Source organism: Carcharhinus amblyrhynchos, chromosome 22 (genome assembly GCF_965287045.1).
Source record: "Carcharhinus amblyrhynchos chromosome 22, sCarAmb.v2.hapA, whole genome shotgun sequence".
Taxonomy (NCBI): domain Eukaryota; kingdom Metazoa; phylum Chordata; class Chondrichthyes; order Carcharhiniformes; family Carcharhinidae; genus Carcharhinus; species Carcharhinus amblyrhynchos.
Window position 1 is genome coordinate 26,331,856 of NC_137345.1, and position 24,211 is coordinate 26,356,066.

Below are 24,211 nucleotides of genomic sequence, written 5' to 3' on the forward strand. Positions count from 1 at the left end.
TGGTGACGAGAATACAGCCCACAATTGTTTCCATATTATGCTTAAATTTTCAAGATTCAATCTTGGGGATGTGTAAGTAAACTTGTAAATATTACCTTGTTGCATTATCAGAGAAAAACACTGCAATGAAATGTGCCAACTGTCTGGTGATAGAAAGGAATGGAAGTGTACAAGGCTCATATCATGCAAATAGATCAAAGCACCAGAAGTCAAGGTAAGGTAACAAAGTGCACTCAGTGATAACATTTCTCTGGAAGACTTCAATGCCTTGGGTAGGATGTTTAAATGAAAGCTTCTTAAAAAAGCAAAATACTGTACATGCTGGGTATCTGAAATTTAAATATTAGGCAGGCATGGCAGCATCTGAAGAATGAGAAACCGTCAACTTTTCCCATCTTTCGTCCTTGGACTTCAACAAAGACACTGATTAGGCCTCATTTAGAAATCAAGTTTTACCACTCACATGGTAGGTGGCATACAAATTTTGGAGAAGATTCAGAGAAGAACAACTGTCAGATAATTAATATAAACGTTATTAATTACAATAAATGGCTGACAAAGCTAGATTTATTACTCTGGAGAAATACTGATTTTAAAGAGACGATTGAGATTTTTAACAAAGTAGATTTACAAGTAAATAGGTATTTTGAGTTAGGTTAGAAGGACTAGAGTATAATATTGCAAGCATGGAACTAGGTCGGATGCTTGGAAACATTTTTTTTTTAGGTAGCTGAATACAGATTTGTTGAAAAAAATGGAGAAACCTGAAGGGTTTCTCAAATGTGGCTGACGATTAAATATAGTTAGTTATTATGGGGTATTTTCTGCACATCACTATTTTGAAATATTTAATTGCTTTTAGGAGCTGGAGAGGAATTACCCAGAGTATTATTTCTAAACCAAGGTTTTTCTGGGGGTTTTTGTGGAGGAGTTTCTAACACATCAGTTAAAAAAGTCTCAATGAATCAACTAAATTGTTCCTGTCCTTTGCTTTATATAAGTATGAAAATTAACAACATTTTATGCAGCATTTCCACTTTGAGAAGTTCACATTTATTATAGAAAGTTGTTTGCGCAATTATAACATTGTAAGTTATTACCACCAGTGATGGTTTAATTGCAACTTAATTGTGATCTAGCTTTGGGGTGAGAAGAATATTTTTTGAAGAGTTGTTTTGAAGACTGAATTTACATGTGCAATGCATCATCTGCAGGTCCAGAAACAATCTAGCTCAGACATACCTCCTTTGTTAATGATTCCACTTAATCAAATTAAATACATTTCAATATTAGCTTATTTTGTTTCCAAGATTTTCCTATCTCAAGTTACCCATTAAGAACAGATAGCTAGCTATTCTTACATTCTGGTCCACAAAGCAACTGACCAACAATTTAACTGTTTAAAATACTCTGTCTCCTTACCTTTAGCTCACAATCTTCATTCACTGCTAGATTGCTGGGTTTCAAATCCTGCAACAAGGAATAACTTTTTTCAAATGACCTTGCTAAGATGCTTTTAATGCAAATGAATAAAACATATTCTGAACCATTCCATTAAGTATAAGCTAAATTCCAATGGTAAAAGAAGAACCTGCATAGAGGGTCAAGACAAGATCCTGCCCTTTTCGCCCAGCTTTACATTAAATATGGTGGTCTCCAAGCTGATGTGCCCAAGTAACCAATATTGCTTCTATCGCAGATTTCCAAATAGATTATCTGATCCAACATTTACAAAAATTTTCAAAGCTTATTTAGTGCATAATCTTTAAAATGTAGCAATCTTTCATGTACTATGATACAAGCATAGCAAAAAGATAAGAATCACTGGAGAATGCTCAATAGTCAAAATATTTGCAAGCTCCTGTTATGTTACATATTACACAAATTTCCAGTTGGCCCTATTCTTTGAGCAAAGAGCAACAAGCTCTCAGACAACTGGATTCCCTAATGCTCATTATTAAAATAATTGACTCTTGACTAAATAATTTTGTTTGAAATTTAAACATCTTCAAATAATTAGGGGGAAGATATGCAGGGGCCCAGGTCAATATTCTGGGAACATGGGTCCAAATCCCATCATGGGAGCTGGTGGAATCTTAATTAAAAGTTAGTTGCCATAATAGTGACTATGAAACTGTTACCGATTCTTCTAAAAACCCATTTGATGCACCAATGTTTAGGGAAGGGAAATCTGACATTCTTACCTTATGTGGCCTACATTTGACTCTAGACGCACAGCAATGTGGTGGACCCTATGCTCCCCTCTGAAATGGCCTAGCAAGTCACTCAAATCAAGGGCAATTAGGGATGTGCAACAAATGCTGACCTTGCCAGCAACGCCCACATCCCAGGAAAAATATTTTTAAAAACTTGCCAAGTAGAAACTGTTGCAAGGTTAACCAAACTCCTCTCAATTACAGTTTCTTTCCCAAAAGTGCTAATGAAGATAAAATGTTAAATCACAGGTTCTTCCGAAAAGGAAGACATCTGAATAAACCTGAAGTAAAGCTATTATCTTCACCTCACCCAACTGGTTTGCTGCTTTCTTACCAACATAGACAGCCTCTGCTCCTCCATGTAAACTCACCTAGCTACATTCTTGGACACCTAGTCTATCTCATAATGCCCACGGTCTCTTACCATCCACATGCCTATTCACATTCTTCTATCCCACCTCTGCAAACTTAGATACATTAATATAGATGGCAAATAGCCAAGGCCCCAGTATTGATCTCTGTGGCACTCTACTAGTCATAGACTGTCAACTTGAAAATACCTTGTTTATCACTATTCTTTGCTTCCAACCCATTAACCAACCCCCATCCACCCAAAACTCAATCTTCCATATTAACCTTTTGTGTGGCACCTTAATGAACATCTTTTTAAAATTCAAATATACTATATGTATACCGGCCTTTTTTTAATCTATCCTACTAGCTGCATCCTGAAACAAACTAATAGATTTCTTAAACACGATTTCCTTTTTGTAAAACAATATTGACGCTGCCTGATCATATTAGGACATTCTAGGCGCGTTCAGACTTCCTTAATAGCAGATGTTAGCACTTTCCCAATGACTGATATCAGACTAACCGGCGTGTAGTTCCTCATTTTCTCTCTTATCCTTTTTTGTATAGTGGTGTTACATTTGCCAACTTAAATCCACTGGGAATGTTTCAGAATTTAGAGAATTTTGGAAAATTATAACCGTGCATCCACTATCCCTGCAGTTACCACTTTTAAAAGATTTGGCGAATTTTACTCAAGTTTCACGACTACTTTTTCTCTACTGATTTTAATTATCTCAAGCAAGTACTCCCTTCCAGGTGACACTAAGATTGGTGGCATAGTGGACAGTGAAGAAAGTTATCTCCAATTGCAACGGGATCTTGATTAATTGAGCCACAGGGCTGAGAATGGCAGATGGAGTTTAATTTAGACAAATGCAAGGTGATACATTTTGGGTGGACTGAACCTGGGCAGGACTTACTCAGTTAATGGTAGGGCATTGGGGAGAGTTACAGAACAGAGAGATCTAGAAGTACATGTTCATAGCTCCTTGAAAATGGAATCACAGGTGGACAGAGTGGTGGAGGAGGCATTCGGCACACTTGGTTGCATCGGTCAAAACACTGAATACAGGAGTTCGGACGTCTTGTACAAGACATTGCTAAGGCCATATTTGGAATACCGTGCGCGATTCTGGTCACCCTATTATAAGAACAATAAGAACATAAGAAATAGGAGCAGGAGTAGGCCATCTAGCCCTTCGAGCCTGCCCTGCCATTCAATAAGATCATGGCTGATCTGTTGTGGCTCAGTTCCACTTTCCCGCCCTCTCCCCATAACCCTTAATCCCCTCTCTTATCAAAAACCCATCAACCCGCGTCTTAAAAATATTTAGCGAGGTAGCCTCCACCACTTCAACGGGCAGAGAATTCCAGAGATTCACCACCCTTTGAGTGAAGAAGTTCCTCCTCAACTCCGTTCTAAACCGCCCCCCCACTTTATCTTGAGGCTGTGCCCCCAGTCCTACTGTTTTTTTTGAGCAGGAAGAGTCTCTCCACCTCTATCCTATCCATCCCATTCATCATCTTATACGTCTCAGTGAGATCTCCCCTCATTCTTCTAAACTCTAACGAATACAAGCCTAGTTTATTCAGCCTCTCCTCACAGCTCAACCCCCTCAACTCCGGTATCAGCCTAGTAAACTTCCTCTGCACTCCCTCCAAGGCCAAAATATCTTTGCGCAGGTGCGGCACCCAAAACTGCACACAGTACTCCAGCTGCGGCCTCACCAATGCCCTATACAGCCGCAGCAAGACCTCCCTACTTTTATATATCAGTCCCCCTCGCTATGAAGGCCAGCATCCCATTCGCCTTCCTGACCACCTGCTGCAAAGGATATTATTAAACTAGAGAGTGCAGAAAAGATTTACTACGATGCTACTGGAACTTGATGGATTGAGTTATGAGGAGAGGCTGGATAGACTGGGACCTTTCTTGCTCTGGAGCATAAGAGGCTAAGGGGTGATCTTACAGAGGTATATAAAATAATGAGGGGCATAGATCAGCTAAACAGTCAATATTTTTTCCAAAGGTAGTGGAGTCTAAAACTAGAGGGCATAGGTTTAAGGGGAGAGATACAAAAGTGTCCAGAAGGGCAATTTTTTCACACAGAAGGCAGTGTCTGGAACAAGCTGCTAGAGATAGTAGCAGAGGCAGGTATAATTTTGTCTTTTAAAAAGCATTTAGATAGTTACATGGGTATAATGGATCTAGAGGGATATGGGTCAAATGCAGGCAACTGGAATTAGCTTAGGGTTTTAAAAAAAGGATGGCACGGACAAGTTGGGCCAAAAGGGCCTGTTGCCATGCTATAAACCTCTATGGCCTCTATGATTACTGGCATATTATTTGCATTTTCTATTGTGAAGACAGGCAAAATATTTATTCAATATCTCAACCATATCCTCATTCCCCATGATAAATTATTCTTTATCTGCCTTTAAGAAACTAATGTTTACTTTAGCTACTCTCTTTTTATATACAGGTCGAGTATCCTTTATCTAAACGCTCATGGCTGATTGCATTTTGGATTACAGATGATTTTAGGATACTGCACACAAACTTAGATTCCAATTGTCTAAGTTTAGTCTTGCTATAGTCTAAAATAAATAAAATGACTCGAAAAGATGAATCACTGAATAATAAATACAGGTTACCGGAAAATGTTTATTTTTGATACGTTTACCACAAAAATATCAAAGTAAACAATGCAGACAAACAAGTGGACTACCAATGCTGAAGGTTGATGAGGTTAAAAAACGTGCGATTTTTGGGTGCGTTTGGATTTTGGATTTGCGGATAAAGGATACTCAACCTGCACTTGAAAAAGAACTTGCAATCAATCAGTTTTTGTATTATTGGATTGTTTACTCCCTTTTTTTAAAATTACCAAGTTTATTGTGGCCCTTTGCAAATTTCTAATCCTCAGGTTTACCACTATCCCTTACATTATACTGCTCCTCTTTCAACCTAACCAACCTGCCTCACTACACAAGACAAAGTTTAAAATAGATGAAACCCTAATCAGTTCCACAATATTTTGGTCCAGGAAACTGTATTTTAAGCATTCAATAAACTCAGCTATCAGGCCACTCTTAATAATTTGATTGGGTTAGCCTTTTCCAAACATTACATTGTTTTTGTAAAAACCTTCCAATAACTCCTTGCTTAATCCCTGGCCTGTTAAGCAGCTGAAAACTACTCACCAGCATTATGACCCTTGTTATTTCCTAATTTATACCCATATGATTTACTTCCTGATCTGAGCTACGATCCCTTCTCACTACCATGCCTCCTTTTCCACCCTGTCCGGCTCTCTGAAATCTTGTAAACTCTAAAATATTTCTTAATCCTGCGAATCAGATCTAAACCATTTCTTTCTAATTTGTGTCATGAGTTAATTTATTTTACTCAAATACTTTGTGCATCCAGACACTTTTTTCAACAATTATTTACACTGATCTTATTTGCTCATGCACTATTAAACTCCACCCCTTCCTATCCCATTTGACTTGTCTTTGCCCAAATTGTTACACTAGTTTCCAGTCAACTTCTCTTAAAACTCTAAATCTTTTTGCACCTGAATCCTCTCCAACAGACTCTCATTAAAGTTTTATCTACAATTTGTCTAACCTTACCATCAAATATGCTTTGGCAATCCTGGTTTCCAGTAAGTATTTATTCTTTCCCCTTCACACATTCCCTGTAAAGCTAGTATTTTGCTTTCTCCAATTTAATATCTAGTGTACTGATTTAACCTTCCACTTTGAGATTCAACCCAACCCTTCAGGCCTTGATCACTTGAAGAATACCTATGTTTCAAGACATCAAAGCAAAGACAATACCCAACTTATTTTCACTACCCAAAATGTCTCCTGTCCCCTTTCCTACGCCTCATTCATCTTGGCCACAGACACTATCCATTTGATCACTGCTGATGTTTACCCAAATCTTTTCCACCTGCACTTCTTAGCTTGCTTATTTATATTCCTCAGACAAAGAACGTGCACTCCACAATCATAAGAACATAAGAACATAAGAAATAGGAGCAGGAGTAGGCCATCTGGCCCTTCGAGCCTGCCCCGCCATTCAATAAGATCATGGCTGATCTGTCGTGGCTCAGTTCCACTTTCCCGCCCTCTCCTCATAACCCTTAATCCCCTCTCTTATCAAAAACCCATCAACCCGCTTCTTAAAAATATTTAGCGAGGCAGCCTCCACCACTTCAACGGGCAGAGAATTCCAGAGATTCACCACCCTTTGAGTGAAGAAGTTCCTCCTCAACTCCGTTCTGAACCGCCCCCCCTTTATCTTGAGGCTGTGCCCCCTAGTCCTACTGTCTTTTTTGAGCGGGAAGAGTCTTTCCACCTCTATCCTATCCATCCCATTCATCATCTTATACGTCTCAATGAGATCTCCCCTCATTCTTCTAAACTCTAACGAGTACAAGCCTAGTTTATTCAGCCTCTCCTCATAGCTCAACCCCCTCAACTCCGGTATCAGCCTAGTAAACCTCCTCTGCACTCCCTCCAAGGCCAAAATATCCTTGCGCAGGTGCGGCGCCCAAAACTGCACACAGTACTCCAGCTGCGGCCTCACCAATGCCCTATACAGCTGCAGCAAGACCTCCCTACTTTTATATTCAATCCCCCTCGCTATGAAGGCCAACATCCCATTCGCCTTCCTGACCACCTGCTGCACCTGCAGGCTGGGTTTTTGCGACTCATGCACAAGGACCCCGAGGTCCCTCTGCACCGTCGCCTGCTGCAGTTTTTCGCCACGTAAGTAATAGTCCTTCCTACCATTCTTCCTACCAAAGTGGACCACCTCACACTTGCCAACATTAAATTCCATTTGCCATTTCCTGGCCCATTCGCCCAGCCTATCTAGATCCTTCTGCAGACTCTCCACACCCTCCGCACAATTTGCCTTTCCCCCAATCTTGGTGTCATCAGCAAATTTCGACACCCTACACTCGGTTCCCTCCTCCAGATCATCTATATAAATGGTAAATAGCTGAGGCCCCAGCACCGACCCCTGGGGCACCCCACTAGTCACCAACCGCCAATCCGAATAGCACCCATTGACCCCCACTCTCTGCCTCCTATTTGACAACCAATCCTCTATCCACGCTAACACCCTACCCCCAACTCCATGTCCTCTGACCTTCTGCAGTAACCTCTTGTGAGGTACCTTATCAAACGCCTTCTGAAAATCCAGAAAGACCACATCCACCGGCTCTCCTCTATCCACCGCCCTAGACACATCCTCATAGAACTCCAGTAAATTTGTCAGACACGACTTCCCTTTAATGAAACCGTGCTGCGTCTGTTCTATCAAGCAATTCCCTTCAAGATGCCTCGCAATTTCCTCCTTAATGACGGATTCTAACATTTTACCTACCACAGACGTTAAACTAACCGGCCTGTAATTCCCCGCCTTTTGCCTGGCACCCTTCTTAAACAACGGCGTAACATTAGCCGTTTTCCAATCCTCCGGCACTTCCCCGGAATCCAGCGACGTCTGGAAAATAACCACCAAGGCATCCACTATCACCTCCGCCATTTCTTTCAGAACCCTCGGATGCATTCCATCCGGTCCTGGGGACTTGTCCACAATCAGCCCCTCCAGTCTGTCACGCACCACCTCTCTAGTAACAGTAATGTCATTAAGACCCTCCAGTCCTACCACCTTTCCATCGCTAACACCCGGCAAATTATTCACGTCCTCCTCCGTGAAGACAGAAACAAAAAAGTTATTCAAGACCTTAGCCATATCCCCATCCCCTACCACTAGGTCCCCTTTCTCATCCGCTAAGGGACCAACGTTCACCCTAGCCAGCCTCTTCCTTTTTATATATTTATAAAAACTCTTGCTATCCTTTTTTATATTAAGCGCTAGCCCAGCTTCATAGCTTCTTCTACCCTCCTTTATCAACTTTTTTGTCAATCTTTGTTGACATTTAAACCTTTCCCAATCCTCTTCTCGCCCACTGCTCTTAGCTACTCTAAATTCCTCCGCTTTTAATTTAACACTTTCCTTCACCTCCTTCGTTATCCACGGCTTATTACCTCTCTGCCTACTGTCCTTTTTAACCATTGGAATAAATTTCTGCTGAGCACCAAGAAAGATCTCCTTAAAGATCCTCCACTGCTCCTCAGCAGACCTACCTTCCAACGCGCTCCCCCAGTCCACATTCGCCAATTCTTCTCTCATCCTACCATACTCCCCTCTATTCAAACAAAGGACACGTGTCCGGGAACCCACTTTCTCCTCCTCCACCTGCAACAGAAACTCCACCATACAATGATCACTCTCTCCAAGAGGATCCTTCACCTCAAGGTCCCTAATTCTACCCGCCTCATTACATAGCACCAGATCCAAGATAGCTCGCTCCCTCGTCGGCTCCAACACACACTGTTCCAGGAAACTATCCCGGCAGCATTCCAAGAACTCCTCCTCGAGCCCGCCTCGTCCAACATGGGTCGACCAATCAATATGCAGATTGAAATCCCCCATAACTACTGCCGTCCCATTCCTGCATGCCGCACTTATTTGCGCGTTAACAGCCCGCCCTACCTCCAGATCATTATTCGGGGGCCTATAGACGACACCCACCAGCGTCTTCCTCCCTTTGCTGTTCCTAATCTCCACCCACAACGATTCCACTTTCTGCTCTTTGGCTCCGATATCATCCCTTGCTACCACCTTGATGCTGTCCTTAATCAGCAGAGCTACGCCACCCCCTCTTTCCTCCTGCCTATCCTTCCTAAACACTTGATAGCCCTGTACATTCATCTCCCAGTCCCTGTCACCTTGCAGCCACGTCTCTGTAATGGCCACCAGATCGTATCCATTTGTGTCGATCTGCGCCACCAGCTCATCCACTTTATTCCGAATGCTTCGTGCATTCAGATAAAGCGCTTTCATCCCAGCCTTCTTCTGGACCCTATTTGCCGTAACGCCACCACTTGGGACATCCTCAGCCTCTTCCCTTACCTGTACCCTATCCTTAACTGTAGACCTCCTAACATCACCTACCCTCGCACCCTCCCCCCCCCTAATTAGTTTAAAGCCCTGTCTACAGTCCTCTTTACTCGATTCGCCAGCACTCTGGTCCCAGCACGATTCAGACCAACCCCATCCCGCCCGAACAAGTCCCACCTACCCCAATACTGGTGCCAATGCCCCATAAATTCGAACCCATTCCTCCCACACCAATCTCTGAGCCACCCATTCACTTCCTTTATCCTGTCAACCCTACGCCCGTCTGCACTCGGTTCAGGCAGTAGCCCAGAGAAGACCACCTTGTCGGTTCTACTTTTTAATTCCATTCCCAGCTTCTCATACTCCCTCCCCAGATCCTCAGTCCGCACTTTGCCTACGTCGCTGGCACCCACATGTACCACCACAACTGGGTTCTCACCCTCCCACTCCAGATTCCTCTGCAGCCCAGCTGCGACATCCTGTACCCGAGCACCAGGCAGACAACACACCCTTCTGTGCACTTTGTCATTGTGACAAAGGACAGTGTCAATACCCTTCACCCCACTATCCCCAATCACTACTACGTTCCTTTTCCCCTTCTCTTTGCCTATGTCCTGCTGCATCACTGTACCGTGTGCAGTTTGCTCACCAACCTCACCTGCCTCGTCCTCTTCCAGAGTGGAAGCAAGAACCTCAAACCTGTTATGCAGATTAAGAGGCTGAGGCCTCCGCTCCTCACCCCCCTTCCTCCTCCCAGCAGCCCCCTTGTGTTCCTGACCCTTAGATTTAGACAGTCTAGAGGGGGTGGATGTCACTTGCACCCCATTGACAATGACACCCTCTCTCCCCCTGATGAGCCTCAGTGTCTGTAGAGACATCATATACATAGCTGCAAACTTTTGGACAGCTTAAATTGAAGGGTTTCAAATGTATGCCAGACACCTAACTAATCCAAAATTAAAAGCTAGGATCCCTGAATGCTCCACCAGAAGGAGGTCGACAATAATTGCTTTGTAAATCAGATCTACATATAGGCAATGAACACAAGACTTTCATAGTGGTTCCATAGTTTTCATTCTCATACTAATAGTATGCAGAAGGAAAACTAAGGCACTTTTCTTTCCTCTTTCACGCATATGAACTTGCTTCACAGATGCTCACGTGGACCACAAGAAAAAGGAATTGGGTATCTTTCAAAACGAACGCCGCTTCCTATTACGCCTAGGCCACCAGATACACTGACAAAAAAGATGGCGATTCTTGGTTTAAAATCAAGAAATAAAATGGCATTGCAGCCATCCTATGCAGTCATCTCAGCAGCTGTCCCACTGAAGTCTCTTCTTCCCCCCGCCCCCCAAACTTCCTCAGAAAGATCATAACAAAACTTGCAGAAGCAAAGCCGCATTGTTATTGATTTGGTGAACAAAACAGGTCACATGCAAATACATGATACAATGTGCAACCAATCTTAAACAGGTCTTAAACTGAAATTAACTTATTTGCAACAACCCTCACCTACACAGATAAAACTAGTTACAAAATGTTAAAGGCCAAAAGAATGTGACATACTGTCTACACAGTTGAAAAGGATGAATAACTATTGTCCTTTCAAAGCTTCTACAGATAGCAGCTAATAAAAATAGAATAAAATTCACAGTATGAAATACTTACTCTATGTATGATTCCAGCTGAATGAATATACTGGTAAGAAGAAAACAAAATTAGATACTGTTGCAGTTTTAAGTCAACGTAGTTCTACAAATTAAATACTCATTTTAATTAATATCTAGTTGCAACCAAATACACAAAACGTAATTTCTAATGAAGGAACCCATGTTAACAAACATGGGTCCTTAAGGCTATTAAAGTTACTGAACTGAAAATACTAAATCAATTACTTGGCTTGTGAACAAAGATGTTGACGTGGTACAATCCTTTGATCCGCTTTTGCACTTGCTATTGGGGATCCATAACTAAATAAGGATGTACATTAGCTAAGAATTCTAAGACTGTGTTCATTCAACATAAATGCTGCCTGTAAGACACGATATCTCATATTTTTGTTATGCAGCAAGAAATTTTTAACGTCTTGTATTTCTGTTCAAGTAAAATGTAACCAGTTGTGGCATGGACCAGCATGCAGAGCTCAACATCAGGTGGTAAGAATATGGAGTGCACAGGACATCAAGTTGAAGGAAGGGGTCTGATTGAAGACATAATTGCTGAAGCTGATATTGAACTGACTTAAAAATAAAGGCTGTCTCAACTAAACAGGGACACACACACACCCCCCCATGTCAAGACATGTCACTGGGGCATTGGCTACAGAAATAAATCCAAACAATGGTTTCTGAAGCACATTTGAATGGCTTTCTTCTTCCTTTACAAAGATAAAGAAATCGTATCCATTGTTGCCAGTACCTGAAGACATCTACTGCTGACAGCAGGAAACAACTGCATGCAGGTGGTCCTTGCATAGCCAGGGTGGGACTGTAATCCAATTGGATTACGTGAGGGACCAGGATCAGAAAAGGGTTTAAAGTCATAGCTTTCAAGGATATAAGAACATAAGAAATAGGAGCAGGAGCAGGCCATCTAGCCCTTCGAGCCTGCCCCGCCATTCAATAAGATCATGGCTGATCTGTCGTGGCTCAGTTCCACATTCCCGCCCTCTCCCCATAACCCTTAATCCCCTCTCTTATCAAAAACCCATCAACCCGCGTCTTAAAAATATTTAGCGAGACAGCCTCCACCACTTCAATGGGCAGAGAATTCCAGAGATTCACCACCCTTTGAGTGAAGAAGTTCCTCCTCAACTCCATTCTAAACCGCCCCCCCTTTATCTTAAGGCTGTGCCCCCTAGTCCTACTGTCCTTTGAGCGGGAAGAGTCTCTCCACCTCTATCCTATCCATCCCATTCATCATCTTATACGTCTCAATGAGATCTCCCCTCATTCTTCTAAACTCTAACGAGTACAAGCCTAGTTTATTCAGCCTCTCCTCATAGCTCAATCCCCTCAACTCCGGCATCAGCCTAGTAAACCTCCTCTGCACTCCCTCCAAGGCCAAAATATCCTTGCGCAAGTACGGCGCCCAAAACTGCACACAGTACTCCAGCTGCGGCCTCACCAATGCTCTGTACAGCCACAGCAAGACCTCCCTACTTTTATATTCAATCCCCCTCGCTATGAAGGCCAGCATCCCATTCGCCTTCCTGATCACCTGCTGCACCTGCAAGCTGGGTTTTTGCGACTCACGCACAAGGACCCCAAGGTCCCTCTGCACTGTCGCCTGCTGCAGTTTTTCGCCACGTAAGTGATAATCCTTCCTATCATTATTCCTACCAAAGTGGACCACCTTGCACTTGCCAACATTAAATTCCATTTGCCATTTCCTGGCCCATTCGCCCAGCCTATCTAGATCCTTCTGTAGACTCTCCACACCTTCCGCACAATTTGCCTTTCCTCCAATCTTGGTGTCATCAGCAAATTTCAACACCCTACACTCAGTTCCCTCCTCCAGATCATCTATATAAATGGTAAATAGCTGAGGCCCCAGCACTGACCCCTGGGGCACTCCACTAGTCACCATCCGCCAATCCGAATAGCACCCATTGACCCCCACTCACTGCCTCCTATTTGACAACCAATCCTCTATCCACGCTAACACCCTACCCCCAACTCCCTGTCCCCTGACCTTCTGCAATAACCTCCTGTGAGGTACCTTGTCAAACGCCTTCTGAAATTCCAGAAAGACCACATCCACCGGCTCTCCGTATGAGAAGTCAGTCATAGGATGTTACCCAAAAGAACTCCTTCAACCAACTGATCACCTGGGAATGAACTTCTGCTTGCCGGTGTTACTAAGCAACTGGTGTTGCTGTTTATACTATTGCTTAATGGGTTAAGAAAGGTTCTCCACAAAGTGGAAATTGCACCCAAGGTTGTTGTTTCATTGATATGGGGTCCACACCTTAGAGGGTAGTGAAATCCTCCTGTTTAAGAGGTTTGCCTGCCCTGCAAAACTATCTTATCAGACCAGAATAGACAAATTATTAGAAAAAGGATAGACTATGTAATGTCCAATTCAGGACTGCATTCAAACAAGCCAAGCATAACAATATATTCCATTGTTTTACCGCAATATATTCTAGAATTATAAACTGCTTTAAGGTTTGAGGGGAAGAAAAGAGCGTTGAAGAGGGGTGTATTTGGATTGTGAATATGGGTTTTCAAGAAGTGTTTAAGAAAGTGCCACATAATGGACTGGTTAATAAAATTGAGCCCTGTGGGATTAAAGGGAGAAAGGCAGCATGGATTTACAAAAAAAAACAAAATACAATGATTAGTAGTGAATGACTGCTTTTCAGACTGGATGAAAGTGGTGTCCTTCAACAGTAGAATTACTGCTTTGATACATTTTAATTATCTGTACTTGGGTATAGATGGCATAATTTTAAATTAAGGAGGTAATATCAAATTTGTAATTACAGTACCAAGTGAGGATAGTACCAGCCTCAAAGACCGATTGGTGAAATGGGCAATTACATGACAGATATAGTTTTATGCAGAGAAGTTTGAAGTAATGAAGCAACAATGAGGACAAATATAAACCAAAGTTCAGGAAAAAAAAAGGGGGGGGGCGCGTTGGGGAGGATGTTCTATACATAAATTTTTGCAAGTGCTAGGAGAAGTTAGTAAAGCTCTTACAAAAGTCATATGAGATCATTTGCTTTATAAACTAAAGTTTAAGAGGCTATACTAAATCTTTATAAAAAATTGGTTATGCCTCAGGTAAAATACTGTCCCCAATTCTGGGCACCACACTTTAGGAAAGCTTTGGACATGGTGAAATATACTAGAATGGTACCAGTGATGTGGGATTGGAGTTGAGATAATTACTTCTGCTTTAAGGAAACTAACAGGAGTGCTCGGAATTGAAGAATTTTAATACAGTAAATAGGTGAAATTGGTTCTGGTAGCTGGTAGGTCAGAAAAATCGACAATTCAGATTGAAGGTATTTGGCAAATGAACCAGAAGGAAGATGAAGCAGCAATTTTAATCATATGTAGCGAGTTATGATCTGGAATGCACTGTCTAGAAGTTTGGTGCATTCAATAACAACTTTCAAAGGGTGTAGATATATTTTTAAAGAAGGAAATAATTACAGAACTATGGGGAAAGACAGTCAGACTGTTGGATTCAACGCTTTCAAAGACTGAATAGTATTTCTTCTGTGTTGCATAATTCTATTAGTTTTGTTCATAAATGTACACATACTATACTCCTGTCAACTTTCATCAAACCAGTCAGAGCCCTGCAACAGTGATTACATCCAGAAAGAGAAAATCGGAGAAACGAGGGGGGAGAAAATTTTCACCTTAAGGCCCCGAAGTATCTGATAAATTAAGAACTGTACATGGTCATCCGTGAGCTTCTGACATTTAACTATATTGTTTAGGTCTGCTCCCATTAGGTTTGTCACCAAATACCTGTGTAGAAAGCATCAAATTCAAATTAGTTATGCAATGACATCACCTTGCAGTGGTCACTTGCTCTGCAAAAATAAAACATATTTAAGTAAATCTCTTCAGTCTGTGCCATGCCAAGTTGAATTGCGCGATACCACTATTGATAAGGCAATATACAGTACTCAATATACAGTACTCAACATACAGCAAACTCTGTCTCTTAACCAGAATCCATAGGATGAAGGAATCACATTCATTATTGTAAAGCTCAGCAGCAACTCACAGGCATTATTCTCTTGAAATCTGAATTGTAACACCATCAGTATAAAAGCAGTTTCGGATAAGTTCACATGCCTGTGGTAATAGTACACCAAACATGTCCAACTTCATTCGAAAATAAAGTTCAGCACGATATAATGCATTGTTAAAAATTATTTTCCCTCAGTTTATATTAAATTATAAAAAAGCAAAAGTTAACATGGAAATAAATTTTTCAAAAATTAGCACTTCACTGTAGCTAAATTAGCAAGAGGATTGGCTATCCACCTGTAACTAATCAGAATGAGTAAGCGACCCAATTCCACCGTACATCCGAGCAAACCAGGTAGATTAGCAGCAGCGAAACTATAGCTATACAGCATGCTTCTGCACATGTTCTAGATCTGTTGCAATTTCCTGTTCAGAAGTGTCAAGGTCACGTGAGACATTTAAACAGAAATCCAAACCCATGCATTCCTGGGCTATTAACAATGTACAGTTGCCGGTGTTTAACTGGGGTAGGCACAGTAAAAAGTCTCAACACCAGATTAAAGTCCAACGGGTTTATTTGGTAGCACAAGCTTTCGGAACGCTGCCCCTTTATCAGGTGACTCACCTGACACACGGCCAGCACACAAAGCTCGTGTTACCAAATAAACATGTTGGACTTTAACCTGGTATTGAGAGACTTCTTACTTGGCTTATTAACAGCATAGCAGACCTGATTACACAGATTTTGTTCCCTACAAAGGCACAAGAAGAATTCCCCTTCAAGTAACACGTAGTTTCAATGCTCTGGACAGGTTGGAGGAGGGTTGTACCTCAACATACAGGGTTCTCTAGTTTTGTGGGACACTTACTGCATTTACAAACAAGGACTATATGTCGAGTGCTGTATGAAACCATCTTGAGAACATGTAATCTCAAAATTACAAAGATAAAAATGCCAAGATTTTTCAGGTCTGAGTAACTCACTCATTAGAAATTGAATAACATAATTGAGATTGTTACTGCTTTTCCTCCATTTGTTTAGATTATGCTCATGTCCTCCAAGAACTTTATAACATTAAGAAAAGATGTGAAGTTTAATGCTAAACATCGATGTATTCATTTAGAGTTTAGGAGCTACTTTACAATGAATATACCAGATTACAAAGCACATTTTCAGCATTATTTTAGTCAAAACTAACTTTAAAAAATGAAATTCTGTACTTTAACAAATAAAATGCAATTAAATTGGAATGGTTGGGAAACGGATGGCATGAAAACAACAATTTTGACACTCAATACTTAAATCTAGCCCAGAGTGATGCCAACTGCAAAAGTCAAGTTTGATTCATCTGGCATTTTCAATGGTTTCCAGTTATAGAGTAATAGAATCAGAGGTTTACAGCATGGAAACAGCCCTTTGGCCCAACTTGTCCATGCCATCTCTTTTATTGCTTAAGCTAGTCCCAATTGGCCCATATCCCTCTATACCCATTTTACCCATGTAACTATCTAAACGCTTTTTAAAAGACAAAATTGTACCTACCTCTACTTCTATCGCTGGCAGCTTGTTCCAGACACTCACCACCAGGATCCTTTTGTATCTCTACCCCCTCACCTTAAATCTATGCCCTTTCATTTTAGGGCCCCCTGCCTTTGTGAAAAGATATTGATTATCTAGCTGATCTAGATAAGGTTGATAAGGTTGTTAAGAAGGCGTACGGTGTGTTAGCTTTTATTGGTAGAGGGATTGAATTTCGGAGCCGTGAGGTCACGTTACAATTGTACAAAACTCTGGTGCGACTGCACTTGAAGTATTGTGTACAGTTCTGGTCGCCGCATTATAAGAAAGATGTGGAGGCATTGGAAAGGGTGCAGAGGAGGTTTACCAGGACGTTGCCTGGTATGGTGGGAAGGTCTTATGAGGAAAGGCGGAGGGACTTGAGGCGATTTTCATTGGAGAGAAGGTGATTACAAGGTGACCTAATTGAGGCATACAAGATGATCAAAGGATTGGATAGGGTGGACAGTGAGAGCCTTTTACCTCGGATGGTGATGGCTAACACAAGGGGACATAGCTTTAAATTAAGGGGTGGTAATTATAGGACGGATGTCAGAGGTAGGTTCTTTACTCAGAGGGTAGTGAGGTCGTGGAATGCCCTGCCTGCAGTAGTTGTGGACTCGCCAACTTTAAGGGCGTTCAAATGGTCTGTGGATAGGCACATGGATAACATTGGAATAGTTTAGGTTAGAGGGTCGTTAGATTGGTTCCACTGGTTGGCGCAACATCGAGGGCCAAAAGGCCTGTACTGCGCTGTAGTGTTCTATGCCCCTCATTATTTTATAGACCTTTGTAAGATCACCCCAAAGCCTCCTAGCTCCAGAGAAAGAAGTCCCAGTCTATCCAGCCTTTCCTTATAACTCAAACCATCAAGTCCCAGTGGCATCCTAGTAAATCTTTTCTGCACTCTTTCTAGTTTAATAATATCTTTTCTATAATAGGGTGACCAGAACTGTACACAGTATTCCAAGTGTGGCCTTACCAATGTCTTGTACAACTTCAACAAGACATTCCAACTCCTGTATTCAATGTTCTGACTGATGAAACCAAGCATGCCGAATGCCTTCTTCGCCACCCTGTCCACCTGTGACTCCACTTTCAAGGAGCAAAAAAACATGTACCTTGAGATCTCTCTCCCCAACACCCTACCATTAACTGAGTAAGTCCTGCTCTAGTTCAATCTACCAAAATTTATCACATTTATCAAAATAAAACTCCATCTGCCATTCGTCAGCCCTCTGGCCCAACAGATCAAGGTCCGGCTGCAATCCAGATAACATTCTTCACTGTCCACTATGCCACCAATCTTGGTGTCATCTGCAAACTTACCAATCATGCCTCCTATATTTTCATCCAAATTAACATAAATGACAAATAACAGTGGACCCGGCACCAATTCTTGAGGCACACCGCTGGTCACAGGCCTCCAGTTTGAAACACAACCCTCCACAACCACTCTGTCTTCTGTCATCAAGCCAATTTGATATCCATTTGGCTACCTCACTCTGGATGCAAGTTCATGTCATAAAGCTGACTATAATTCAGTCTGAAATTATTAGTCACACCCAATACATTTATTGTGGAATGACACCAAAGATGACTATTAAAAAATGTAAATTATACACTGGTGTATTTAACTAAAGGTGAAATACGTCAATATTTCCCAAATACGTCACTCATGCTTTCCTCAACAAATCATTTAATAATAACATCCAATGTTAAGAGGAGGAGTATTCTGCTCCTGATGCACAATTTATTTTTGTTTTTTTCAAAGTGAAAGCTCTATCAAGGATGATAACTTGTAAAACGCATGGATTAATGGGAGAAATAAGTGATAATTTAGACATAGGGAAACCAATTTAAGAGAAAGGGAGTGCTTATTTCCCTTATTTTGGTTTTAACTGTTTGAACTGTGCCATTCAAAACCAAAACGAGATAGTTAAAAAAATCCAGATGCAGATGACACTTGTATCGCTTTTCACATCAAATGTCAAACTGCTGATGGAGTGCACAAGTGAGGAGTTTAAGCTTTGAAGTGGAATGTAGTCCAAATGCAAACAAATTATTTACTCTTGTCTCCCAGAACTTTTCCTTTTCTGCCTCTGTTGGTTACATGTGACAGAACAGATCTTCATTGTATCTTTTTATATCCTGATGCCTGCTTCAACTGGACCTTGGCTGAACAAAGGCAACCCCCCTACCCCGGATTTTTGTTTGCGACCCCAGAACAAAAGAAGCCACTTTACAGTTTCAGAAATTGACAAATTATCCCAGAGGACCTCCTAATGATCACCTGGGAACTGCCAGTCTAACTTCAAAGGGAACCACGTTGATAATCTTTTGCCTTTAATAATCCAGGCTTACCAGCAGAGACAAAGTCTAAGAAAAAGACCTTTCAAACATCCCTTTTAACCCAAAAGGGCAGGGATGTTTAGCAGTCCTGGAGATCCAACCTACTCCAGACAATGGACTTGCATGCTTTATTGAAGAAGCGGTGAACAGTTACGGTCACGTGACACAAGCCTCTGACTTGTTGAAGTTAACATGGCCTTGCAAAGTTGCATAGCCCAGTTTGCTGTTTTAACATCCAACTGTCAGGCCACATGGAAGGAGCTCTGCCCATGTTGGACATCGAGCCCCATTTACTCTACTTCTCTGGAAATGCTGCATCATCGCCACAAAACTGATTATCTCTGCCTGCCTATCTCATCTTTTGATGTCAACACCACTGGAAATGTGAATTTTACAACATCAACTTTCAGCCTGCTGACCTCCGCGGAAGAATATCTCATTGAACTTTGATTCTGGACTCTTGAACTCACGTGAATCAATATTTATTTTCTCTGTGATCTCTGGACTATAAAACCTTCTTTACTCTATGAGCATAATGGGAAAGTTGCTAATCATTTTCATGTTTTGAACGTGTGCAATAAACTAATCCTTTAAGAGTTCATCCAACCTCAAGTTTGCTGTGGGGTGATTAGCAGAAATTGGATCACACAAAATTTGAGGGGTTGGGAAATTGACCACCACTTATTCAAAAGAAACACTTATTTACAGATGAGCGATGAGGGGAAAATGTAGGGCTGTCTGAATAAATCGCCGCCCCCACAACATACTATATGAATTTTTTCTTCTTAATTTCCATGATGGATTGTTTTTGCACTGTTTCCCTCAGTATTGAATCTGCAATGGTCAACACGTGATTAAGTGAACATTTTCCATGAGCTGCATTTGGCTAAGGAGTTGTATCTTCTTCAAAATGCCTTGTCAGCTGTCAGCAGGAAATGTTAACTACAAACTGATGTACAATGCATTTTTTAGGAGTCTGTTATTGCTGGCCCTTTTGATTCCATTCTCTTAAAATGTCTCCACATGTAGTGATTCAAAATAGCTCACCCCATCCAAAATCATTAACCATTTATTGGTCAATTTTAAATATTAATATCCAATTATTAACTAACTAGAATTGCTACAACAAATATTTGAAGAGAGCTTCAACAGTGAAAAGAATACAGCTTACAAGGCTACAAACAGCTACAGATAGAAATGCATGGATTACTTAGTCACGTCCTCTTTAATTTCCTCATGTTAATTTACAAAATGGTTACTCATAGCCACGTCCACACAGAAAGCTGCTTTGATTTAAGGGAAAGGAGGCTGAATTAAAGAAGTTAGTAAATAACCAATCGATCTTTTTGGGTTAAGGAAGGAGATTTCGTAGAAAATTGCCATTATGCACAAAGTCCTGGCTTTGCAAAACAAAACTTCAAAGAAAGCATCACTAAATTATAAAAGTGGCATACTTACACATCTGTAAAATCTTCCAAAGTTGTTGCTGGCGTGAAAACATCTAATAGGCCAATTACCTATGAAAATAAAAATCTAAGTCAAAGGGTAACATTCAAAATTTGGAGGTTTTATTTAAAATGAAAAATCTCAATCTCAACCCTTCTGCACCTTCAGTTGGGATCAATCATATCTTTTCTGCTCATTATTCAGGCACCAGGGACATCTTTTTAGCAAAATCTTCTGGAGATTACAAATATAAACTGACCTTTTCCATCCACAACTATGCTGTAAAGCAAATATGGTTAATTTGTAATGACGGGCCAATCCCTTTGCTGAGCATCACTCTAGTTCTCCCTCTAAACTCTTGACAGGTAGGATCCATGGAGCAGGGCAAATAAAAAGATTATGCACCTTTAGTTTTCACCACCCCAAAAGAAAAGCAAATGGTTCTTAAGACCAGCATGGGTTAATGGACTATTCAGCAACTTGCAATTACATAACTCCAGTAGGATTTAAACTTTGGGAGAAATGCTGGAATACCTTTAAATCAGGCTTAGCTGAATAAACACAAGGCAACTCTGTACATATGGAAGCAAAATTTCCATACAGAAAGTCGCCACATCTGTCAGCTGTGAACCAAGGGCAAAAAGCAAACACGCATTACATGCAATAAATTGTAAAGCAAGTCTAAAAACAGTACGGCCTTCTGATTCGCTTGCTAAGACAGAACAAAATAGGTCTTTCAAAGAAAGACCACAATGTTCTTCAACTACAAGATGGCATTGGGAATCATTCATATGGTTTCCAAATATAGGAAAGAGGCTTCAATTTTACACAATCCCCACAGTGCAGGAGGCAGCCATTTGGGCCATCAAGCTTGTATTGATAACAATTCCACCCAGGACCTTCTAACCCTCCTGACACTAAAGGGGCAATTTACCCTGGTCAAATCAACCTAACCTGATCATCTTTGGAGTGTGGAAAGAAACCAAACGAGGAAACCCATGCAGACACAGGGAGAACGGGCAAACTCCACCAAAGGCCAGAATTGAACCCAGGTCCCTAGTGCTGTGAGGCAGCAGTGCTAACTACTGTGTGCCACCCTATTTGTACAACATCTAAAAACTGTTTCTAAAAATCTCTTATTTAATTGATTTTGTAATTAATTTTCCAAAAGAGCCAGAGGTGGACCTTTGTACATATGCATTGCAATTCAAAAGATTGGACATGAAGCATATTAAGATAAAGCAAAAATTGAAGAAAAGTGCTTCAACAAAATAGGAAGGTGGTGTAGAGTGTTTCTAAACTTGCAGACAGTTGGTGGTGCATACTGTGGCTGGAGAACAAAGAGTGTGGTGATTGAGGATGGGATATTGGTGAAGGGTGTTTATAAGATTTGAAAGTAGTTAAAGTGAGAGTGAGATTTAGGACTAACAAAAGTTGTTTCACTACATTGGAGAACGAAGTGCAGTTTTGGGATTGAAGATTGTGTCAGGCACAGCATAGTACTGTGTGTATACAGCACGTTACGTTGCAGGGAAGTGATCCCAGGATAGGAAATATGGGATGGCAGAATACCTGGACACCACAATAACTGGAAAAGAATTTTGATTGATAAACAGGAATAGGTAGGTGGATTGGTAACTAAAGGACACAGATTTAGGATCACTGACAAAGGGATCAGGGAGGAATGGAGATTTTTTTATCTCATAACTACAATCTAGAATCCACTGTCTTAAAAAGGTGTTGGTTCAACAGTGATTTTAAAAAGGGAATGGGATATATACTCAAAAAGGAAACATCTGCAGGGATAAGGGGTGAAGTGGGATAACTCTCAGAGCCAGCACAAGCACAATGTGGCGAATTCTGTGATGGATGATTTAATGATAAATCTGGAAAAAATTTAAACAAATCCTTTAAGATGAAAAGTGCTATCACAATAGCATCACCTAGACACTTCCTCCTCTAAGCCACAGTTGAGTTATAGCAAATTCACATAATTCCTATTAACTGAATTTTCTCACAGCAATGCTGACATAAGTGAATCAGATAAAAAGGGCCTACTTTAAAAATAAAATGAAAATTTTCACATCCACCACAGATATCCATTCTATTCCATTTAAAAAAAGTGGTCGCAATGTTATTTTGGGAATGAAATTCCACACTGCACTGAAAAATGTAATTTTCAACACCTAAAAAATATTAACTTCAACAGTTGTTTTGAATAACTCAAACACAATTACACAGAGTACTTACATTTTCATGTTTCATATGTTTCAGCAATCGCAGCTCTCTGTACGTTCGTTTTGCATGAATGATAGATTGAAACGGTCTGGAAAGTTTTTTTACTGCCACACGTGCAGTTGATTTTGTGTCAAAAGCAGAGCTACAAAACACAAGGACAGCTCATTAATGTTCAGTTATCACTATCATCAATATAATTGCATTGCTGAGGTCAAAAACGAAACTGAAGATTAAGCCATTAACCATTTAACCACACAGATACTTCCAAATTATGTGCGATACTCAGCATTAACTTTTTTGCAATCAAGCTTCTTTCTCTCCCTCAAAAAATAAAATCAGTTTAATGTCCTCAAAAAATATTTTAGGAAATAGGTACATTATATTTTAACAAAATAGCTATGGAAAACTGCAAAATGAAAGATCTCTTCCTTAATAGACCATCTACCCCACATTCAGTGTCTCCACATCTGAGCTCAGTTGGTTCAATATCCCTCAGTACAATTGCAACAGCTCACATCCAATTTTGGAACGGATGTTTAAAATTAAAGCTGACTATGCTAATTCTATAAGACTTGCTTTTGCAATCAGAAAGCAGAACATAAATACACCATGTTGACTGTCAAGTCAACATGAATGGAAGATTACCCACAAGTGCAGATTGCTACTGCACTCAAAGATTGGTTGAATAATTTATTCCTAAATCAGACTGATTGATCTATTTAACTGTAACGAGCCATACTGATATAAATACCAGAGGTTTCAAACCAGTAAAACTCCGTCATCAGATTTATTGGTGGTAACACAAATACATTTCATTGACTAGACTGATGCATTAAAGCAATTACACAGACGCTGCTCAGACAGAAGAATTAAGCCCTGCTCTTGGGTCTGAGCACAAAATCTAGGTTGACACTTGAATTCAACAAATACATCACTTCATCAGTATTGCACTTTCAGACGAACCTTTAACCCAAGATGCCACCTGCCTCTTTAGATCAAAAGTAAAAGATCCTGTGACACTATTAAAAGCAGGAACTTGCCAGTTCTGTAGCCAACCTTATACCTTCAACAAAAGCCACCTAAAACGATTAACTCATTTATTTATAATTCATGAGTCCTAGATACAAAATATCAACATAAGTAATTTATTTGCTTGAACACATTTAGAGCAGGTCAACAGGATTATATAAATGCCAATGTTCTCTTCATCCCAGGTGTTGCAAAGGATGGTTCATGTTGCGGCAAACTACTCCATTCTGTTGAACATAAGAACATAAGAAATAGGAGCAGGAGTAGGCCATCTAGCCCTTCGAGCCTGCCCCGCCATTCAATAAGATCATGG

The 24,211-nt window shown here is 40.8% G+C and overlaps 1 protein-coding gene across 3 annotated transcripts in view; it reads right to left on the reverse strand.

Moving 5' to 3' along the window:
* LOC145357004 (mitogen-activated protein kinase 14) overlaps positions 1–24,211 on the reverse strand; it is a 78,143-nt gene that overhangs the window by 26,790 nt on the left and 27,142 nt on the right. For all 3 annotated transcript variants that reach the window (XM_080210044.1, XM_080210045.1, XM_080210046.1), the window contains exons 2-6: positions 22,882–23,011; positions 20,644–20,702; positions 14,936–15,047; positions 11,227–11,256; positions 1,423–1,470 (exon numbers count right to left, since the gene is read on the reverse strand). In XM_080210044.1, the coding sequence (XP_080066170.1) occupies positions 1,423–1,470; positions 11,227–11,256; positions 14,936–15,047; positions 20,644–20,702; positions 22,882–23,011 (379 nt within the window). The remainder of the gene's footprint in view (positions 1–1,422; positions 1,471–11,226; positions 11,257–14,935; positions 15,048–20,643; positions 20,703–22,881; positions 23,012–24,211) is intronic.